The following is a 22,714-nucleotide window of genomic DNA, read 5'->3' as shown; positions in this document are numbered from 1 at the left end:
CCCAGTGGACAGCCCAAGCAACAGAAGGCTGCCATTCAACAAGTTTTGAAGTGGCCTTTTCCTTCCCTCCTCCCACACCCCACCCAGGCTATCTTGTCAGTTATCTCCCTATTTTTATAATCAATTAATAAAGTCATTATCGTTTAAAAACCATGTATTCTTTATTTCCTTTGCAAGCAAGCTGTGAACAAAGGGGGGAGGGTGGGTGGCTTACACGGAATGAGTCAACCAAGGGGGCGGGTTTTTATCAAGGAGAAAAACAGAACTGTCACACCATAGCCTGGCCAGTTCTGAAACTGGTTTTCAATGCTTCTGTGATGCACAACGCTTCCTGGTGTGCTTTTCTAATCACCCTGGTGTCTGGTTGTGTGTAATCAGTGGCCAGGTGATTTGCCTTAACCTCCTACCCTGCCATAAATGTCTCCCCCTTACTCTCACAAAGATTGTGGACCACAACAAGAAGCAATAACAATGGGAATATTGGTTTCGCTGAGGTCTGAGCGAGTCAGTAAAGTGTGCCAGTGACCCTTTAAACATCCAAATGCACATTCTACCACCATTCTGCACTTGCTCAGCCTATAGTTGAAAGCTCCTGACTACTGTCCAGGCTGCCTGTGTATGGCTTCATGAGCCATGGCATTAAGGGATAGGCTGGGTCCCTAAGGATAACAATAGGCATGTCAACATACCCAACACTGATTTTCTGGTCTGGGAAGTAAATCCCTTGCTGCAGCTATTTAAACAGAGTAGTGTTCCTGAAGATGCGAACAACACGAACCCTTCCTGGCCATCCCACGCTGATGTTTTTGAAACGTCCCTTGTGATCCACCAGTGCTTGCAGCACCATTGAAAAGTACCGCTTGCAGTTTATGCACTGGCTGCCCTGGTGGTCCAGTCCCAAGATATAGATATGGGTTCCATCTATTGCCCCACCACTGTTAGGGAATCCCATTGCAGCAAAGCCATTTACTATGACCTGCACATTCCCCAGAGCCACTACCTTTTGGTAGCAGCAGACCCGTGATTGCTTTGGCTACTTGGATCACAGCAGCCCCCACAGTAGATTTGCCCACTCCAAATTGATTCCCAACTGACCAGTAGCTGTCTGGTGTTGCAAGCTTCCACTGGGCTATTGCCACTTGCTTCTCAACTGTGAGGGTTGCTCTCATCTTGGTATTCTGGCACTTCAGGGCAGGGGAAAGCAAGTCAAAGGTCCATAAAAGTGCTCTTACACATGCGAAAGTTTTGCAGCCACTGGGAATTGTCCCACACCTGCAACACTATGCAGTCTCACCAGTCTGTGGTTTCCCGGGCCCAGAATAGGCATTCCACAGCATGAACTTGCCCCATTAATACCATGATCTCCAAAGCACTGAGGGCCACGCTTTAAGAGAATTCTGTGTCCACGTCCTCATCACTCTTCACCGTGTTGCCATCGCCGCCTCCTCACCTGGTTTTTCAGGTTCTGCATAAACTGCATGATAATGCACAAGGTGTTTACAATGTTCATGACTGCTGCGTTGAGATGAGCGGGCTCCATGCTTGCCGTGGTATGGCGTCTGCACCGAAAAAAAGGCACGAAACGATTGTCTGCTGTTGCTCTCAGGAGGGGTGACTGACGACATGGCTTACAGGGAATTCAAATCAACAAAGGGGGTGGCTTTGCATCGAGGAAAAACACAAACAACTGTCACACAATGGCCCCCTCAAGGATTGAACTCAAAACCCTGGGTTTAGCAGGCCGTTGATTTCACGGAGAGAGAGAGACAGCAAATGAATACAAAACAAATCGGGTCTATTTCTTGTTTTGATCCACTCCATCTATCTTTTACATCTTAGGCTGGCAGCAGACGGTGCAGTATGATTGTTAGCCATCATCTCCAGGGTGCTTGGCAGAAGATGCTGCATTATGACTGCTAGCCATCGTCATCTCTTGGGTGCTCACCTGGAGATGGTGCAGTATGTCTGCTAGCCATCATGTCCTGGATGCTCAGTAGAAGATGGGAATGACCTGGCTGAGTCACTCCCACATCTGCCCAGGTGCCCCTGATCGACCTCACCAAGGTCGGCTAAAAGAGCACCCAGGAGTACGACGACAACGGCTACCAGTCATAATGCACCGTCTGCTGCCAAAAGGCAATGAGTTGCTGCTCTGCAGCAATGCAGTCCCACGACTGCCAGCACCCAGGTGACATATGGTGACGGTCAGCTGCGCGGGCTCCATGCTTGCTGTGGTACGGCGTCTGTACAGGTAATCCAGGAAAAAAGGCACAAAACGATTGTCCGCTGTTGCTTTCACAGAGGGAGGGAGAGGGGAGCCTGACGTACTCAGAACCACCCATGACAATGTTTTTTTGCCCCATCAGGCAGTGGGATCTCAACCCAGAATTCCAATGGGCAGGGGAGATTGCAGGAACTATGGGATAGCTACCCACAGTGCAATGCTCCAAAAGTCAACGCTAGCCTTGACACTATGGACGCACACCAGCAAACTGATGTGGTTACTGTGGAAGCATGCACTAGACTTTACACAATCTGTTGCCAAAATTCAAATTCTGTAAAATCAGAGTAATGCCATTGACAAACCCTTGATGATTAACTGTTCTGTTCATTCCCACTGTTAGAAAACAGGATACTGGGCTAGATGGACCTTTAGTTTAACTCAGTATGGCCCCTCTTGTGAACACAGGGTGCGGGCACAAAAGCAATTTAATTACTGAGGCAGCGCTTCACAGGTGTAATACAGGCCAACATAATTGTGTAGTGTAGCCGATGGCCATGCCCACGTGGTAAGACCAGCTGGAATAAGGGAGCCTCCAAACGGCTGCACAGTCACCAGTCGCTGTTGTGCCTCCGCCAGCCACCACTGAACAGGCACCAACACCCCCCGCTTCCCGTGTGGGCACAGCTCGCTCCGAGATGCCCGCTCTGCCGTGCTGACCCTGACGCTATGGCTGGCGCTGGCCTCAGCTCAGCCACTCAGAAGCGGTCACTGTAGACAAGTCCCGGTCCCCTCTAGAGACATGACCCACCTGGCTGATGTCGCCGCTTTGCGGCACAGCCACGTCTACACTAGAGTCGGGGCTGTCACGCGGAACTTGGCCCGGAGTCTGCCTACGCAGCGGAATCCGAGCAGCCCACCCATTCAACAGGGAGCCAACAACACCTCCCACCCCTCAGTTCTAGTGCGCATGCCCTTCTCCGCCCCCAGACGCGAGCGCTCCTACGATCGTGTTCATTATCCAATGAGAGAGCAGAATTCACACCGCGTGGTCAGGTCCTTCCGTCAGCCAATGGCCCAAGTTCGACCTCAATGGGGGGGGGAAGCCATTTTAACTCATTCGTATTAGGAGTCACGTGCCTCTGGTGAGGTCACATGATGTGAAGCGGAACTATTTGGCATCTATCGTTTCTTTGTGGAAGACTATCCTTTCTTCTCTATGGTCGGGCCGAGGCCGCGGGGCCGATGGGAGGCTGGCGGACTGTACACATTCTTCCCCTATTACCTCACTGTCAGGGAGGAGGCTTCTGGGATAGGGGAGGACCTGGGTGCTGCCTCGTTCCCTTCCAGTCCTCCAGCCCCTCTGCACGGCGGCTTGGGGGATTCTTCGCCCCGGCTTCGCTGTGCGGCCCCCCCCGCCCCGCCAGGCCCGCTTCTCCGGGGAGCCCCTGCCCAGCCCATGGCTCCATGAAGCGGGAGGAGGCGGCGGAGGGGAGGCAGCGGCGGCGGCTGGGCTGAGACGGCAGAGAAGCCGCGTCCGGCGCCGGGGCCGGAGAAGAAGGTGGGAAAGTCCCCGGCGAGGCCCCCACCCACCGCGGCCTCTGCGCTTGCGGGAGCCGGGCCCCCTCTCGGCGCGTGGGGCTGTGGAGGTTAAATCCCCGCCCTGAGCAGGGACGCGGGGGGGTGTCTCTGTGCAGCCCCGTGCGCCCCCGTCCCGGAAAGTTTAGCGGCCTCGGGCGCCGCCTGTTGGTGAGAAGCAGTCTCGCCGCCCCCGTCCTGGTCATCTCCTGCCCCATCACCTGGTCAGTCACCTTCCTCTCCCAGCCCCCGCTGGCCACTTCCTGCCCTCCCAGCTGGTAACGTGCTGCTTCTGCCCCATCACCCCCTCCACACTCACCTGCTTTCTCTCCCCACTCACCTCTTTTTCCCTCACCTTTACATTTGCTGCCCCATTACTTTCCCCCAGCCTTCACTGGCCACTTCCTGTCCTCCTAGCTGGTCACCTGCTGCCCCACCAGCCCCTGCCCTGTCTCCTCCCATCCCCCCAGTCACTTGCTGCCCTATCACTTCCTTTTCCCCTGGCATTACATCTTCTGCCCCTGCCCAGTCATCTCTTGCTCTGTCTCCTCCTTTCCCCCTGCCCTGTCACCTTCTTTTCGCCTGACCTTTCATCTCCTGCCCCTGCCCGGTCATCTCTTACTCTCTTCCCCATCTGGTCATCTCTTGCCCCATCACCTTCCCAGTTACCTTCCTTCCCTTAGGCCCCACTAGCCACTTCTTGTCTCCTAACTGATCACCTGCTGCCCCATCATCTCTCGCCTGGTAATCTCCAGCCACCTAAACCCCCACACCTCCTGCTTCCTCCCCATTTGCCCAGTCAACTCTTTCCCTCCCCCATATGTGCTGTATTGCCTCTCAGGCCAACTTCTCCCCTGCCAGTTCCTCCTGCCTGTCTCACAGCACATGCACCATCACGTGCCCCATCTCCAATCCACCCCTACTAGTCCTTGCAGGTTCCCTATGTTTTATGTCTTGGGGTATTTAGAGTAATTGGAGTTTATATTGAAGGCACCTGGTTGCTCTGTCTGTCTTGCCCTTTCCTGAGGGGTGGGAAGGCAGTTCCTGGTCCAGGGCAGAGTTTAACTAAGGTGAAATGCTGTCTGATATTATATCAAAAACAGTGTCTCCACTAAAGCATCTGTTCATTGCATGCTGACTTCTGCATGAGTTTATATTATACCCAGACGGCAGCATATGCAAGAGGTCCAGGGAATGTAGTGATTGATAGATATCCAGCCTTTGTTAGCGGCTTCACCTGATCCACCTCTTCCTGTATATCGGCTAGGCCTGGTAGAGGTGGACTCCTCTCCAGTCTCTAGCTTCCATGAATCCTTTTGTACAATTCTTGTCTTCATGTAATGACGATTTTATAACTTCAGCCTCATCTGTAACACACAATCCCTGAAATCCTCCCTTTCAGATTTGGGGAATAGGAATGGGACCTGAGAAAAGAGAATTCATTCCTGATATTAAGTAGCTTCCCCCACACGCTGCTGCTCTCTTGGCAATACAAGTTTTCTGCTTTCAGTAAGTATGACCTCATGCTAATACAACAAGATAATAAGCTCCTATTTCTTTGCACTAACCTATATTCGTAGCACAGAGAAAAACAATATGCCAATACCCCAGGGTGCTAAAGTTGCCTTCCTGGATAAACGGAAAGTGCTTTCATGTTTTTTCAACTCTGCATCATAAACTAATGTTGTGGCAGGATGACCAAATGTTGTGCTTTTAAGGGATATGTTGTTTAAATGGCTGGAAACCCCAAAATTCTAGTGCCCAATCTCTGAAACAAGTGTTTCTTGAGCACGCACTGTTAGTCTTGCTGCTGCTTTCAAAAGATGTAGTCTAATATGTAAATGGAGCAGGGAATATATGTGGTGAATTTAAGCGTGATAAAGCGAGAGCTATGTGGTGTGCCTTGGTTCATTTGTGTTACACTCATGTCCAGATTGAGGCTCCTTGGTGCCTTACAAACACTTTAAAAGGCAACTTCTGCTTTGAAGAAAGCTAGTGCCTTTATCTCTGCTCAGTCAAATTCTAGATTAGGTCACAAGTGAAAATAATCTTGGTATCACTCTAGTCTTCATTTGTTCACAAAGCAGTTGGGGAGGATGAGTGGTCACTGCTCAAAACCAAACTCGGACTGCAATATTGGGCTGTTGCAGGTCAGGATGGAGGTGTATGGGCATAGTTGTACGGGAAAGATAGCATATCACATACCTGTGGGATTTAGTTCTTTAGTTTCATGAGCATTAAACTCATTCGCTTTACTTTGTTTAAAGCATGTAGAACCATATCTCTTGCCCTATCCATATCAAAATAGAAAATAAATCACACCGCTTGTTCATAAAACCCAAGAATGTTACTACAAAAATGACTATCTTTACTGATTGGAGCCCTTGTTTCTGTTGCCATATAGCGAATTATAGTCCTATAGTAACAAAAATGAAGAGCTGAAGTTTGATCTTTGTAGTGTAACACCTTGATTGAACTGAAGGTTGGCTGTTGTGAAGGTTGGGGTATAGGATGAGTGGAAGAAGTCATTAGTAACTCATAAGTGATGCTTTTTGGCTGATGCAGGAGTCAGTCATTGATGTGTGCAGCTCTCTGTTGCTAGCAGGATGGTTCTACCTGATACAGAGCCTCTGAAGAGATCAGAACAGGAAGACCTCCCTTCCATGCCATTTCTCTCCCTGTGTAATGATACATGCTCAGATCTTAAACTTTTATTTAAAAAAAAAAAAGTTGTTTGTAAAAACAGTGAATAAATGCACTGTTTTCATGAAGGCAATACAGCAGTATTGCAGAGGGGTTCACCTCAACAGTTCTTAACACTGAAGTCTAAGTATGTGAAACTTAAACACTTAATTATTTCACAGATCATTTTGTCAAATTTCTATCTAATATTTTTCTTTTGTATTTGGGCATGAAGGACGAGAGAGGAAAGAATTAAGTCATCTATCTATCCCCTGAAGCCACTGAAGAATTATTCCTCATGCTGTAGTTTCCTGTTCTCTATCCCTTTTTTAAATGTCCTGATGTTCCTAAACACTTTACGTGGAAGTAGTCCACAGAGAGAGAGAACAACTCGTGAACATCCCAAACATTCCATTTTGGGGTAGCACAACTGTCCTGTAGCAGCTAAAGTAACTCTTTAGAGCTTAAATTGCTCTTGGTTGTAGGAGAGGGAAAGGGAATTCCCCTGCAGAAACAGTTTAATCAGCGATGTACCAAATTGGTTTTTTCCTCCCAGTCTGTGTGTGTGCGCTTCTTTCACCCACCACTTGAATATTTAGAAGTTGGAAGAATGGTCCAATGATCAAAGCATTGGCCTGTCAAACAGAGAGCTGGTTTTGATTCTGACCCTGCTACGATTCCTTTGTGACCTTGGGTAAATCACTTAGACTTTTCGTGCCTTAGTTCCCCATTATGAAAACTGGGGCTGATACTTCCCTACCTCATAGCGTTGTTGTGAGGATAAAAACATTAAAATGTGATATGCTTGGATATTATGGTGATGGGACCATGTACTTATCTGCATAGATTCTTACCCCCCCTACACACCCTTGTGCATGCTGACCTCAGTTATTTGCTGACCCTCTTGCACAGGTGCCCAATCTCTGTGCCTACATTCAATCTGTTTCTTCCCAGGGTGCATGAGCCTGCACTCAGTTTTTCCACCCTACATCTTGTGAGTGTACAAGTGTTTTCTTCTGCACCCCCACCACCTCCTCTGACCATGGTAAATTCTACTGGTACTCCATTTCCTTCTCTTATGCTGGGTATACATTTTGTTTAAAGCTACTTTCTACCCTGGTACACATCCACCTACAGTCTTTCCTATCCATGAGCCCTGCTTTGAGTCTGTATTGCTGGCACTTGATGTGTGCAAACATTATCAGCTTCCTTCAGCTGGTGGATCTAGTCCTGGCTTGGCTGTGCTGGAGTCTGCAGTAATAATGGCTTCTTTTTATAAAACAGCAGTTTATGGTGGCAGTTTCCTTTTCTTCTTGAGACATATTGATCAGGCCTGAGTTGAATAAAGGAGAGGAAAGCCAACAGCCTGGCTCTCAAGAGACTTGTGAGAAAAGATCTGTGGACCACATCCTTTAGGAGAGTGGGGAAGGGGAAACCCACCACATGAAGGGCTAACAGCCATTAAGGGAGAGGCAGTAGCCAGTAGGTGAAGGAATGAGCCCCGAGGGAGTGAAGGGTGCCAAGTGGGATGTGACTAGAGTCCTAGCACTTTTTTTCTATTTCACTTCCTGCTTGGAGGCCAAATGATTTTTCTTGTATTGATTTTCCTACCTTTAGTTTTAAAATATACAGTAAGCCTCACCAGTCAAATAATTGGTGTGATCAGGTGGAGATAGTGGCTTATGTACACTGTCACTCTGCACTGAAACACCTACTCTCTACAATGATTTGGGTGGTGTTTTGTATCTGTAAGCGTGTTGCTCTGTCGTTTCCCCCCCAAAATGAACCTGTCTAATATCTTAATAGGGGAGAGGAAGACTCTCTTGCTTTTTTTACCTAGTGTAATAATCTTTTATATTGCTTTTTTTGCCAGGGTTCTGCAGTGCTCCAGGCAGCAAGTGCTGAATCAGGATGGGAAAAAGACGCTGTGTTCCTCCACTTGAGCCCAAGTTGGGAGCAGGCTGTTGTGGGGTAAAGAAACCCAAATTGTCTGGGAGTGGAACACACAGTCACGGGAATCAGGCTACAACTGTGCCAGGCTCAAGTTCGGGTCCTCTTCAGAACCACCAGCATGCAGATGGGAGCAATGGAAGGGAGAACATATCTGACTTAACTTTGGGCCCTGCAAATTCCCCAATTACTCGAATGAATCCCACTTCAGGAGCTCTGAGCCCCCTTTCTCGGTCTAACGGAACTGCCAACAGTACCAAGAACCTTGTAGTGACAGCGGAGATGTGCTGCTACTGCTTTGACGTACTCTACTGTCATCTCTATGGTTTCCCTCAGCCACGACTTCCTCGATTTACCAATGATCCCTAGTGAGTAAACCCATATGTGCAGGAAGAAACCTGACAATCCAGCACCCAGGGCTCTGACTTGGTGGGGAGGGAGAAGGGATCTTTGGAAAACAGGCAAGCTAGTGTTCAAGAATACAAGGCAGGTATTGTGCTGCTTGTAGGATGATCTAAAATCAAAACCAAAAAGATTGACCATAAATAAGGAGTAAAACTCGCATCTGATTTGTTTTGGACATAAGTAGGCATTTAGGAAATGACATTTCCATTTGTCATACTAATAGAAGGCAAATTTGAGCTTGGAAACTCTGTGGGAAGCGCAATAGGCTTACCCGGAAGCTTCAGCTCCCTATCCAATGGGCTAGATAATGCAATATATCCCTTACCAGGATGTACAATCTCAGTTTACGATAAAGCATCCCAACTTCCCTCTACTGTGATTTGATTCCTCACTGAAAGAACTTAATTATACAGTAATATCACCCTTATTATAGCAGAATGCAGCTTTAACTTGTATAATGCCTTTCATGCAAACTGTACAAAAGGATTAAAATAGAGTAAGAGAAACAGTATGGAGCTTTTCAGAAAACATTTAAAATAAGATGGTAAGTTTGAGGGTGGGGTAGGGAGCCAATATCATATGGCAGGTACTGCAGTGAAACCAACCTTCATGCCTATTGTGCTGATTTTGTGAAGGGATGAGGCTGCTGTTTGGTGAGCAGTAGGAGAATAGACTGTGTCAGAGGTAGGTTGAAGCAAGTCAGTGGAAGGTTATTGAAAACAAGGGATCCATCCTGAAATAAAGAATGAGCCAGTTGAAGTTGATTGAGGATGTGGGTGAGACAATGGTGATTCTTTGCATGTGAGAGAGGATGGGCAAGATAATTGCAATAGTCAGTGAGATAATGACCATTTGGAGGAATCATAGCAATGGTGTAGATGGGCAGTGTTGTGGAGATGGTGGTAGGCAGCTATAGAAGAGATGGAGAGTCCTGATTCAGGGATGACATCAAGGCTATGAACAAAGGTGGTGTCTAGGAGAATAAGACAGGAGATGGATTAGTTCTGTGAGGATACCCCTCAAGCATTTCCACCTGTGAGGTTTAGCTGAGGAAGTTGAGGAACCCCCAAGTTTACTTAGTCAAGGCAAGCGGAGAGCGTGGATGACAAGACATTACAGGTGTCAAATCTGACAAAGAAGCAGATAGAAAAGAACAGTGGGCTGAGAATTGACCTCTGTGGGACTTCTTAAAGAGGGGTTGTGCAACAGATGAGCCACCACCCAAAGTGGATAAAAATAAATTGCTTTAATTTTTAATGTTAATTTACATTAATGTAAAATGTATGTAAAAGTACCCATCCACCTTTGTCAATAGCTAAGCTTGTTATAGACTTATTAAATAGACTGGATGCCTCCATCCCCATTCAGTTATCAATATGTGGCATCCACATGACATAGGTTGTGTATCTGTTCAATTGTCATCACATGAGGATTCTGTCTGCATACTGTACACTAATGCACTATAAATACATTTGAGCAGAGAAATGGGCTAGGCTAGACTATGAAATAGTTGCTGGTAATATCCAAATCTAAATATTTCCTTGTCATTCCCTGGGATGACAGGGTTTCTTTTGGAGAAATATATATTAATCTGCTCATTGTTTGTTGCTTGCTGCTTGGAACAGGAAGATGAGCTGTATTGTTTTGTCTATTCCCAAGTCAATAATGCAACTTTATTTTGTATAACCTCTTTCACACAAACTCTGTTACAGAACACTTTAGAGTTAAAAGGCACTGTTCAGCTGACTAATTTTAAATAATTCAAGTTTTTGATAGTACATCTCGTTCTTAAAATTGCTCTTTTTTAATAAGAGTTTTTCTGTTCCTAAGCTGATATTTATAAAGTTCCTAAAAAGGACCACAGATGTGATGTTCTGCTCTATCTCCTCCTTCCCCTTACTCAGTGCAAGTGCTTTCTGTTTCTTCCAGGGCTTGGGAGCGGAGCTTGGAGCTGGAGCGCAAAGCAGCTCCGGAGCAGTAGAGTCGCAGGTTTTTGCCTGGAGCTTGCTCCAGAGCCAGAGCACAGTTCCAAAGCCTTGGTTCCTTCTTTAGCTTTGCTGCTACTAGCAAACACTCTCTCTCACGCCCTTAGGAAGAGCATGGGTATAGGTTCCCTCTATGGGATGATGTTGCCATGCTGAGGCGTGAGACAGAAGTGTAATAAACTATATAAAACCAAGTGCTCAAAGCAATGAGACTAAAAACACAGAAGTAATTTGCAATGGTGTCCTCTTCACTCTGTTAACTTATAATTAAGAGGTATAGACAAGAGACAAAGGTATGCACTAATAGTGACCAGATCATGTGGACAGACAGGTATGCTAGACAAATGGTAAAGTAGATGCCTTTGTTATAAAATGAAAAAGCTCATGATTCTAGAAGTAGGAAAACCAACATGAATATCATAATCAAGTTCCTAGTTTGCTAATTAGTGAAGCCTAACTGTATTTTGTCTGTCCTCTGGTACCAGGATACTTCTACCAAATTATATCCTTTTTCAGCGTCAACATTATTTTAAGAAGGTTTGAACAAAGCAATGTGAATGTGCTAAACACATGCACAATTGATGCTGGCTGTACAGCATCAAGTATGCTGGTCTTCTGAAAATTGACGTCATTCTGAATTCAACTATCCTGCCCTCTGAGATTATATTTCCATCATATTCATGCAAAAAGGTGGCAACATAGTTTATTGAAAACATAGATTTTTGGGTAGAAATATGGATCTTCAGTTTCAATCCTAGAAAAGATAGAACTAACTCAGGATTATGTTCCATCAACCATGTATCAGCCTCTCCCTCTTTTTCTGGACTCAACCTGTGACCTTTCTCTTTGGGATCAGTGTCATGTTAGCTAAGTAAAGGAAGGGTTACAGAGTGTTTCTGATTTTATTTTTTTTTAATTATCCTTGTGTGGTTCCAGTATTTACTAGATCAAGCCAAATTTCCACTGAGTCTGTGGCAGTAAGGTCATCATCCTATAGTCTGTTAAATTCATTGGAAATCTCTTTTTGCAAGTTTAGTACCTCTCTATAGAGTCTGTTATGTGAAATGTGTATTATGTTTTTCCACATGCTCATTGCCAGTTTCAGTGTGCAGTAGCTGGATGAAAATGTAGACATGCATTCTCCTGAGAGTTCCACCAAGCGTTGCTCAAACCATCAATCCTGTGTTTCTTTGCATTCAACCAACCAGCAGGTTGCTAATGGTTGTGGAAGAATTTTGCAACTTCCTGTTTGGGCAGATTATTCCACAATTGCCATTTGAGTCTTTCTTGCTCCTTCCTCTGGAACTGTCTGGTACTGGCCACTGTCAGTGGTAGGGTACTGAACTAATGGTGACTGACTTCTCTGATCCAATATGGCAATTCCATTGTTGCTCAGGGATGTTATTGGGTGTCACTTTCCTCACTGGATTTTAAATAGTGTTCTAAACACCTGTACATCAGAAGTTTATAGATTCTAGCAAACCTCCTAACAGTTCATGACCTTATACCTCCTCTCAGCCCTTCACAAAACTCTCTCCCTTCTCCCAACAGCTAATGAGACTATTCCACCCACTAATCACAACCTCCTCTCCAGCCACCAATGACTCCACCCATTCCTGTTCCTCTCCCCCCTGCAGGCTTCCCATCTGGGCCTACTGAGAAACAAGAAAGGTATAATAAAAACCTTGACAATCCCATCACTTTCCTGTTCTAAAAAAGTTAGGAGTTAATTTAATTCACAGATTGAAATTAGAGCCTACTGTTTCTCATATCAACCCTCTACCCTTCCAAAAAACAAAACAACTGCAAATATGTTAATGTAAATTCTTGGGGGAGAAAGGTGTGAAAAATTGCAATAAAACTTTGTAAGAGGGTGGGATGATGTAGTATTTTGTTTTTGTTGAGTCAGGAATGTCTGTGCAGCAGGAGAGAATCTCCATAAATATAAATCAAATGAAACGTAGGCAAAAGGAGTAATGAATAAAAACTTTCCTAGCCCTGGGGAATTGACCCAGAGGTCAGAACATGGACATAACCCAGAAAAATCTAGGTTTGCTTTTTTGCTGAAGAAAAGCTTTTTTCACAACCCTAAGTGTGTGCTTTTTGTGCAGCGCTTTGGCATCCTTCAATTTTAAAGTTATAAATGTATAGGTGTTTGTTTCACTTATGTTAATTTGTTGTGGATTTGTGTATAAACTAGTGGACAATACCAAGAATTCAGAGACTTGCACAGAAAGGCAGCCTGTGGAGTTAAGCAACTCTGCTGCTCATGGGAAAAGGTGACAGATACTGATCTGTAGTGTGAAAAGAGGGAGGAAATGCCTTTAATAAAAAATTACTGGGTAACTGATGTTACACTGGTTCTTATCAGAGTAAGCACACACTTGCTTTTTCACACTTTGCTGGTCTCCCCCAAGGCTGGGATTCTTTGAGGATAGTGTGTGTTTGTTTTGCCTTTTCAGTCCGCTTTTTGTGACGTGGAAGACGGGGCGAGACAAGCGGCTTCGTGGCTGCATTGGAACCTTCTCAGCCATGAACCTTCATTCAGGACTCAGGGAATACACATTAACCAGGTAATGACACTGAAAATGAAGTAATTCTGAAACCAACCTAATGTGCTAAAGACCTCTGTTTTTAAAGAGGACTCAACGCATCAGAGAAATTTTTAGATTTATAAATCTGTATAATTTTATACATTTCATAATAAAAGAAACGTTCAGAACTGCACGATAGTTGAAAAAACGTGACATACCAGGGACCTTATGGACCATCTCTGCAACAGCTGAGTCTTCTGTTATCTGTGACATCTGGATTTTGCTTGACTTCTTAATTTTTTTTAAAGGTAATTTCAAACTTATTTACATGCTGAATGTGCCCGCAGCCTGCACTTTTTGGTGGATAATTCAGTTTCACTTCTCTTGCCAAAGCGACAATTTCTTTACAAATCCAGAGAGGCTCTGTTGTTTCTTCTAGTGAACTATGTTGAGATCTCTGGATACATAATATGAAGATAACAGGGTAAGATTACTTACAATGTCCTCCACCTCTTGTGACTGGAGAAACTTTTCTGTATTCTAAGGCAGGTTTTAAATGTAATGACTTTGTGTGTGTCTGTCTGAAATGTTGATGCAGTCTCTGGTTTTAGGCCATGTGTTTCTGTCCCTCTGTAGTGCACTTAAGGACAGCCGATTTCCCCCCCTGACTCGTGAGGAGCTGCCTAAACTTTTCTGCTCTGTCTCCCTCCTCACTAACTTTGAGGATGCCAGTGACTACCTGGACTGGGAGGTGAGAACAGGTGCATTTGGAACTCTGCATCACTCTCTCGTTCCATTCGGGTTCGGGTTAGTACATGGTAATGTGTCTCCTTCATTACAAGGGTGTATGGATGTTATAACTGGGCTCAGAGGAACTGGGGATGGAAAACAAGAGGAGACAGGAAAGAGGCCAGTTAAGTGATGGATGAATAGTCCTGTTGTGGTTGGGAAGGGATCTGATTGGGGGGTTAAGAGAGGTGAGGATGTGGCTATTTTTTTGGGAATCTAGAGACAATTTGGTGGAACGTGAAGACATTAGCGATTAGAGGAGGATATAGTTTAGGTCCTAAGGAGCCAATTGGCGCCAGAATGCTAGGGAGACAGTACATGCAAATGCATTCATTTTATAAGGAGAAATAAAGAAGAGGGACTTGCCAAAGTTTATGGCTTGTGGGTGTAGTCTGCTGGTATGACTCTTCCTCTACAGGAACTCATGGCCTGGCTGGCCCAGGAGAGGAGATGGGAAGCTCTTTGCCCTGTTAGAAGTCTGTGGCCTAGTTTGGCCCAGGAGAGGAGGCGGGAAGACTGGTTGTGTTGGCCTGGAAGAAGAGGCAGGGGGCCATTTGCCCATCTGGGGAAGCCTTTGGTTAGGCTGGCCTGGGAGAGAGAGAAGGTCCTTTACCATGGCAGGAATGTGGCCAGAGTGGTGCAGTGATGCATTGTGCTTTGATGAAGATGAGTCAGTCAGGGATTCAATCCCAGCAAATACCTCTCACTTGGCTTTTCATTTCCATTTGTAGGTTGGGATCCATGGGATCAGAATAGAGTTCATCAATGAGAAAGGTGTCAAACGTACAGCCACGTACTTACCTGAGGTTGCTAAGGAACAAGGTGGGTTTCAGATGGCTGCCATATATGGCAGTTCATCTTGTCACAGAACTGGCATATTTAAAGTTAAGGATTGTGGGTCTAGATTGCAATAGCTGTGAAAGGCCTTCCACTAGAGCCACAAACACCAAACATCATTTGGCTAACAGACACTCTACACAACTGCTGTCTGGCTTTCATCTGGCCCTTCTTCCCCTCCCATGTATACACACAATTGAGTCCTTTAGGGTGAAAAGGATCCCGGACTTAAGCAGTGGAGGATCTTGAAGTTTGGACCTTTTAGCTTCATTCAGCGTTGCACGTTTCCTCTTTCATGTTTCTCCCACCACCAAGGATATCTGCAGGCCACACAGCACCAGCACTCCAACAGGAGAGACATTTTTCTCTTCATTCTTGGTAATGTGGCTTCCTCTAGATGAGGGCAGGAGCCAGGCACCCTTTGAGCACAATTCCCACTCAGCTAGCAATGGCCACCATTGTAACTGCACAAAATATCGCCTCCTTTCCTCCACATTGCAGAGTTGAGTTGTCACATCCTGCTGGCCCTGGGGCAAAAGACTAAGGTAGCAATTTTAATTCTGATCTCTCACACAGCAGTGCACTGTGTTGTCACTACACCATCAGGCTGATCCAAATTCAACTGTATAAGAGCTAGGTATTATTTTAAGATTTAGACAACTAAACTTGAGTGGTACATGGAGAAATGGGTCAGCGGTCCATGCAGCAGTAGCAGGGCGGAGACCTTCCCAGAAGAACACTAAGCTGCTATATTACAGGAGTTACTGTTCCCCTAGGATTTTAGAAGGGTCGGAGTGTGTGTAGATAAGTGTGCAAGGATGAGACCATGCATGTCCCACTCACTCGGTGTGTTTATAAAGCTCAGTCTGTAACCCGCTGTATGTTCTGTTTTTTGTCAGCAGTGGTTTTTCTGGTTTTCTACAGCCCTGTTTGTCTCTCCCTTTTCTTTACAATGTGGCTGTATACTAAAATAATAATCCCGCTTGCTGTTACTTCTCAACAGACTGGGATCAGATCCAGACCATAGACTCCTTGCTCAGGAAAGGTGGATTTAAGGCTCCGATTACCAATGACTTTAGGAAAACAATTAAACTCACCAGGTAAGTTGACAGCTTTATAGTTTTAACTTAATCAGATAGTATATTATTGGTTTCAAAAACACTTAATCCGTTTTCTGCTTACCAATATTGACATGTTACGTTCAGATGAGAGGTGTAGGTTGAAGGTCAGCATCCTAAATGTTGTACATGAGGTACTGAGAGCTTATATTGCAACAAAGTATAACATGTTCAGTTCATGCAGAAATAATGGAGCTGGGCACCTCCAAGTGAGCAAATTACAAATGAAATTTTACCACCTCTAAATTTACTTGACATTTATCAAGGTGAAAGATTAAAAGAAGTAAAACTCACTAAGCTAACATAAGGTAGATGCAAAAAGAATGAGGAATACTTGTGGCACCTTAGAGACTAACAAATATATTTAATCATAAGCGTTTGTGGGCTAAAACCCACTTCATTGGATGCATGCAGCGGAAAATACAGTAGGAAGATGATATATATGCGCACACAGACAATGAAAGAATGGGTGTTGCCATACCAACTATAACGAGAGTAATCAGTTAAGATGGGCTATTGTCAGCAGGAGGAAAAAAAACTTTTGTCGTGATAAACAGGATGGCCCATTTCCAACAATTGACAAGAAGGTTTGAGTAACAGTAGGGGGAATAGTTCTACTTTGTGTAATGACCCATTCATTCCCAGTCTTTATTCAAGCCTAATTTAATCATGCCTAGTTTTCAAATTAATTCCAATTCAGCAGTTTCTCATTGGAGTCTGGTTTTTGAAGTTTTTTTTTTTGTCCATATATTATTCAATATGGTGGCATATCTGTAAGGAAGGTAAAGCTCTTTTAAAGTGGAACTAGCCTTAAAGTAGGCTGGTTTTCAGACTTGCCCACCTGTCCATGCTCCCAGCTGCACTGCTGGTTCTATTCTCTTTGTGTCTGCAGGATATGGGTGTTTTGGGTAAAAATGGGGACATTCTGCTTCTTGTCAGCCCTCATCCCTAGAGCAAGGAAGTGGAAATGTGGTATAGTAACAGAGGAAGGGATGGGATGAAGATTCATTAAAACCAGGGATAATATGGACTTGCCTTCAGCTGTTGTGTACATATGTAAAATGCTGTGCTTGGAAGCAAACCCTTGTCTGTTGTAGAAATTCACAAGTTTCCCAAAATGGACCCTCAGATTTTTTGGATTCTGATGGTGGAACATAGACTAGCTATGTACACTCTTCAGGAAAAGCAGCAAAGACTCCTGTGGCACCTTATAGACTAACAGATGTTTTGGAGCATGAGCTTTCGTGGGTGAATACCCACTTCATCAGATGCATCTGATGAAGTGGGTATTCACCCATGAAAGCTCATGCTCCAAAACATCTGTTAGTCTATAAGGTGCCACAGGACTCTTTGCTGCTTTTACAGATCCAGACTAACACGGCTACCCCTCTGATACTCTTCAGGAAACCCTCCTTTACTCTGAAGCTTTATTAGTCTTTTCATAAATGTTTCAAGTATATTAAAAATTAAGTTCATACCGGGTGGTGAATAACATTTTATTGTTTCCCTAAAAGTTTAACTCCTCTGCTTATGGCTTTTCTCAAAGCGGACATGCATAACATGCAAACTGGCAGCTTGTTGCCAGTGTCCCAGACTACCACTTCCTGAAATGCTATAACTACGATTGTCTCAAGTCAGGCTCTGATGTTGAAATGTGTGATGCTAAAACACCTAATGTGTGTGGAAAAGTGAGCTATCTAGAAGGACTTGCATGCTCTGATATAAACAATATTCTGTTTATAGGCAACAAATATCTTTGTCAGTCATTGGTGCTAACCTAGCGCAGGTCACTTGTGTCCTCTCTTGAATTATGAGCGAAAACTTACACGCTTGGATGCCTTAAGTTAGGTACCTAAATTCATATTTAGGCACCTGCATCAAAGTAGCCTGATTCTCAAAGGTGCTGAGTATTCATTGACATCTGAGAGGTCTCACTGTTGGAAATCTGGTCATGTTGATCATATGTCTAAATATTTGTTTAGGAACCTGATTTTAGGCACTCAACTTTGAAAAATGTTAGGCATTGCTTATAGGATGGATGGATAGAGACACAAAGCACTTCTTCAGTCTTTCACTCTAATCTCACAACTTACATATTTTTAAGGCACGGAGCCCATCTTGCTCTGTGTGAGGTTGCTCAGCCGTTGTGAAGCTACATAAATTAAGATAATAAGTACACACTAGATATTTTTGCTGCTGAATATTGTACTGTAGTTACTTTCTGTTTCCTGTTTCCTCCCAGGTACCGCAGTGAAAAGGTGACAATCAGTTATGCAGAATATATGGCTTCCCGTCAGCATTGTTTCCAGAATGGCACTCTTCATGCCCCACCCCTCTACAATCATTACTCCTGACACACGGCTGCATGACCAGTCCCGCCCCCCAGTTGCCACCAATGGCTACGACATCATTGGGGCAGATGCCTCCTCTTCTTGGTCCAGTTACTTCTATTACTGCACCATTTTATGATGCTAGCTTCCGTTGCCAAGTCTGCCTTCCAGCTGACCTGGGGGGAATGATGTGAGTGTGACAGAACTTCAGGGGCCCAAGCCTTATCTCAGCCTTCCCTCAAAATGGGGGTTCAGTTGGATTGGGGCTCCGTGACTAGGAATTGCAGTGAGGTGCAGAAGACCTCTGGGAGTGAAAGTGCCACTTCAGATTGCTCTGTCCTTGTATGTCCTACGTTCTGGAAACTTGAATTGTTAATTATGAAAGCCCCCCAGATCAAGTAGGAGTGTTCCTCTGGCAGTCTGGGCAACGGAGTCCAACAAAACATTTTTAGGTTATTTTAAATTCTTTTTTTAATCTCTGGTATTTGTTGTGTATCAAGAGCTGATTACAGTCCCCAAACATCACAGGTGGACATCATGTTAAGGGGAGGGTTGAACATCTGGATAGCACCCCCTCCTCCTGGATGGAAACCATTTAAAGATGTGAACGCCCTTTGGATGGTATTACAAATGAAAGCATTGCTTAAACAAACCCCAGAAGGCTTTAATTCTCAGATTCCACTGTCAGTTGAATTCTCCAGCCCTCTTCTTCTAAGTTCATATTCAGTTTTCTGGTTTAAACAGTGTTTTATGATGTAGCCTGCTATTGAACAGAAATGGTGAGGTTCTTGAGTCTGCCTGGAAGATCTCCTCTCAGTTACAACTAGGCTTACTTACTGCCTTAGACATTGGTGGTAGAACCTACAATGGATTGGGGAATGGGAGGGGGCTCTTGCAGGGCATTGATTGCAGTCATACAAATTAATCTAGTGCCTGAAAGTTGTTTAAGTCAAGCAAGCACTCTCGGAGACATTCCTTTCAACAGGATGGCCACTTTCTCTAGGGTGACTATTGATCTGATATGGGAGTTGTTGATGTTCCAGTTCAAGACAGGTCTACAGAGTAAAGCTATGTAGGTTAGCTTGTAAGTCATTGTCTAACACAATTTAGTCATTGCCACACCAAGCAATTTTTTTTAAATATCAGTTTTACCCAAACCCTATTAAATTCCTGTGCATTTTGTATTTCCTCACCCTTCACTGCTGATTACACAAGATATTTGCCATTAAATGGAAGCATCTTCTTATCCAGTCTGCATATTCCTCCTACCCAAGTCACTGAATGATGTCCTGAATACTGGATTATGGCACCTCTAAATTAATCATCAGGGACTGTAAAATGATTATACAAGCTTCTTACAAATATCCTGGTAATAGACAAGGGTGGTCAAAGAAAATGCAGATTAAGAGCATAATGGACTAATGGATATTTGATTGCATATATCCTCTAAAATATGTGTGGTAATGCTGGCTTTTTAAACTGGCTGGGAATATCAGACTGAAATTTACACAAGTTCTCTCCTTATGTGGGAAGTGGGTCTGTAAGGAACCTCAAAACTGCATGCTGTTCCTTCTAATTCCTCTGAAGAAGTGAACAAAACCCTGCAGTTTTGCTTGTCAGTGTCATGTGCTGCTGTTGGGGAAATGTAGATGTGAGGAAAAGGAGGGGATCCTATTTTGGATATCTGTGCAATATTGTCCCAGCCTTGCTTCTGTACTGGGTCATTATTATGAACTGCCACATTTCCCTTGTGATGTAGATGAAACAAGTTTGAAGATGAAGGGATTGTTTCACGATTTCCTGCTGCTGAGAATAAATCAGTCTTGTTACAAACTAGAGTGATTTGTAATTACTCTCCTAGGTGCCCTGAACTGATGGAGGAGGGGGCAGGGTCTGGTCTGGACATACAATTCACCTCCACCATCAATCAGTACTGATACATAGGGCTACGCTCATTACTGTTCAAGTGTTTTATGTTAGAATTTGATTTTTAAAAATTTAAAAAAGCAAAACAATTGGTGCTAAAACTTCACCCCTGAGCATGCTCAGTGAGACTGATCATGCACGTATATAGTGCCAGGCTGTTCACCCCTGGGCACACTAGCGAGACAGGTCATGCAGGTGTATAGTGCCAGGCTACACAACTCTATAGTTTCTTTTTAAAATGTTTGCCCTGATCTGTGTCTTTAACCAGTGTATTGTGTTCTCTGGATTGGATTGAATTTTAATAGAGGAGGGAGTGGGTTAGCTGACATTTTAAGATCAGAACTTTAGGACTGAGTGACCTAGTTGCATTAGATGGAAGTGGGCTGAATGGCTTGGGAGTGGGGAAGCCGTACCCCTCGCACTTCCATCCCCCCCACCCAGTCTATAAATTAAAATGCCTCTATTAAAGATGGACTGTGTTCTTGTCTTGGTGCTTCGAGTGGAAGAACAAGCAGACTCAAGAAATACCAGTCTGCTGTCTGAGAACTGGGCACCCTCAGAATCAGTCCCAAGTTGGGTCCAGTTAGAAATCAGTTGAAAAGCATGCCAGTAATCACATCATCTCAGAAAAATCTGGCAGGGACAGTGGTTCTCAGGAAATAATCCCATTTCTGGATCATTAGATGGCAGGTATGCATAAGGATGAGACAAATCTGAAATGAAACATACGGCCTTTCAGTTACCTAACAAGAAGTGGGCAACCAAAATAAATGTTGACCACTAGGATTAAAGATTGTCTCTGCAGGGGTCCCTTCAGTTGCTGTAGCACTCAGCTGCATAGCAGGTAAAATTTGCTCTTTGGAGGGTCCCAGCAATAGTCAGCTGGTTTGGATTTTGCTCATCCTTAGCTAAATGCCTTTTGGTCCAGAAGGGTTTATTGTCATGATAACCATCGCTAGGAAGTTACCGTGCAGCAATTATGCATTGTCTTGTTTTACAGTAACTACAGGAGAATGTCTTTGATCACTGGAGATGTCAGTGTTGGAATGTTTCCACTGTGAGGTTCCTAAACTTTTCTTTTTCATAATGTTAAACATCCAATTTCTCTAGAGGCCATTTCAGTCTGAAAAGTTTTATGGTCAAAATATCACATATAGCTACAGTTTATAAGAACAAAAAAGTCTAAGAAATCCTGAAAGTTCATTTTAACTTTGGGACAGGATTGCCTGTTTTTCATAATACATTAACATCTGCAATCTTCACAGACTTAATGCTGTTTTCTGTTTGTATTCTGGAACCTACATGTTTCATTATTTGGTTAATTTAATTTTATTTCCTTAAAGCAAGGAGACTTCTTTTGACATTCGATGCAGAGATGTCAGACCAATTATTTGTATTACACTTGGTTGCCTCCTAGCTATATAACTTCTGAGTGTAAATCATTGAACTCTATCCTCTAATGAAGTATTGTAGAGAATAAATCATAATGGATAAAGATGCTTTTGTTCTGTCTCATCTCTCTCTCTCTCTGTCTCTCTCACTGAATCTTGAGATAGAATAAGATGATATCTCACCTTGAAAGCTGAACATGTTGTATGAATACAAAGTCTGCTAATGAACTTGAATTTCCTGTCTGGTTTTTGGAGGAGGGTAATGAGCTGTCTGAGAGGAGACAGATTATCAAACAGTCAGCTGTGAAGGAAGAAAGCAACATGAGATGTGTGAGGAAGTTTTTTAAAAAGTCACATGAATGTTTATCACATTAAGAATGACATAACTAAATTGCAGAGAAAAGGCCATACTCCTGTCATTGGCAGCAAAATTAATTTATGGAATTATAGTTAAGTAGATATCTCTGAGAGTACAAAGGTTTATTCTTAAATCCTTGTGTATTCTGTGCAAAGGCCTCATGACTTCTGCAGTACACAAGCTGAATTTGTTGGCATGATGGAAATTCTAAATCTGTGTATGCATCTCAACCTACTGCAAGTGTTTTAAAAATGGAATTAGTTAAACTAGAGACTACTTCTATTCTGCAACTTCCTTTTTTAGGGTCTTCCAATGACCCTAAAAAATCCCCATTGAGACTGACAATAATTATTCTCCATCTTTATTAGACCTTTTCTGTTAAACAGCCACTCAAGTGTTGCTTAAGACAGGATCCAGTGACTATATAATGGTATTAATTATATATTTCCATTTTCTATGTGCTAGGGGGCAGCAGTGAGAAGAAGTGTAAGAAGAGTGAGAGTAGGTGAACGAGGAATGAGAACAAGAGTACTTGTGGCACCTTAGAGACGAACAAATTTATTTCAGCATGAGCTTTCGTGAGCTACAGCTCACTTCTTCGGATGCACAG

General features: G+C 44.0%; 1 protein-coding gene and 1 long non-coding RNA gene across 4 annotated transcripts; one reads left to right on the top strand and one right to left on the bottom strand.

Annotated features, from left to right (window-relative positions):
* Positions 1 to 136: 136 nt before the first annotated feature.
* Positions 137 to 3,180, bottom strand: LOC127056233 (uncharacterized). The gene is made up of 2 exons (XR_007775754.1): positions 3,033 to 3,180; positions 137 to 2,243 (listed from the first exon to the last, which is right to left on the bottom strand). It is a non-coding gene; the product is annotated as an uncharacterized LOC127056233 (long non-coding RNA).
* Positions 3,181 to 3,505: 325 nt separating this feature from the next.
* AMMECR1L (AMMECR1 like) lies at positions 3,506 to 21,852 on the top strand. 3 transcript variants are annotated; one of them, XM_050966231.1, is made up of 8 exons: positions 3,508 to 3,782; positions 5,202 to 5,308; positions 8,355 to 8,799; positions 13,284 to 13,394; positions 13,992 to 14,106; positions 14,876 to 14,966; positions 15,985 to 16,081; positions 18,342 to 21,852. In XM_050966231.1, exons 3-8 carry the CDS (start codon positions 8,393 to 8,395, stop codon positions 18,451 to 18,453), a joined length of 933 nt encoding a protein of 310 aa, XP_050822188.1. In that variant the 5' UTR covers positions 3,508 to 3,782; positions 5,202 to 5,308; positions 8,355 to 8,392; the 3' UTR covers positions 18,454 to 21,852. The 3 variants fall into 3 exon arrangements, with proteins under 3 accessions (XP_050822189.1, XP_050822188.1, XP_050822190.1); XM_050966232.1 differs by lacking the exon at positions 5,202 to 5,308 and having other exon boundaries at positions 3,506 to 3,782; XM_050966233.1 differs by lacking the exons at positions 3,508 to 3,782; positions 5,202 to 5,308 and adding an exon at positions 12,373 to 12,492 and having other exon boundaries at positions 8,709 to 8,799.
* Positions 21,853 to 22,714: the final 862 nt, after the last annotated feature.

This window comes from Gopherus flavomarginatus, chromosome 8 (genome assembly GCF_025201925.1).
Source record: "Gopherus flavomarginatus isolate rGopFla2 chromosome 8, rGopFla2.mat.asm, whole genome shotgun sequence".
Lineage (NCBI taxonomy): Eukaryota > Metazoa > Chordata > Testudines > Testudinidae > Gopherus > Gopherus flavomarginatus.
The sequence above is the reverse complement of the archived record's forward strand: the minus strand, read 5'-3'. Positions and strand labels throughout refer to the sequence as shown.

Excerpts from the sequence above, each read along its gene's own strand:
- AMMECR1L (XM_050966232.1), top strand. The coding sequence starts at position 8,393 with ATGGGAAAAAGACGCTGTGTTCCTCCACTTGAGCCCAAGTTGGGAGCA. Across the intron at positions 8,800-13,283 it reads CGATTTACCAATGATCCCTA|TCCGCTTTTTGTGACGTGGA; the intron begins GTGAGTAAACCC and ends TTGCCTTTTCAG. Across the intron at positions 16,082-18,341 it reads AAAACAATTAAACTCACCAG|GTACCGCAGTGAAAAGGTGA; the intron begins GTAAGTTGACAG and ends GTTTCCTCCCAG.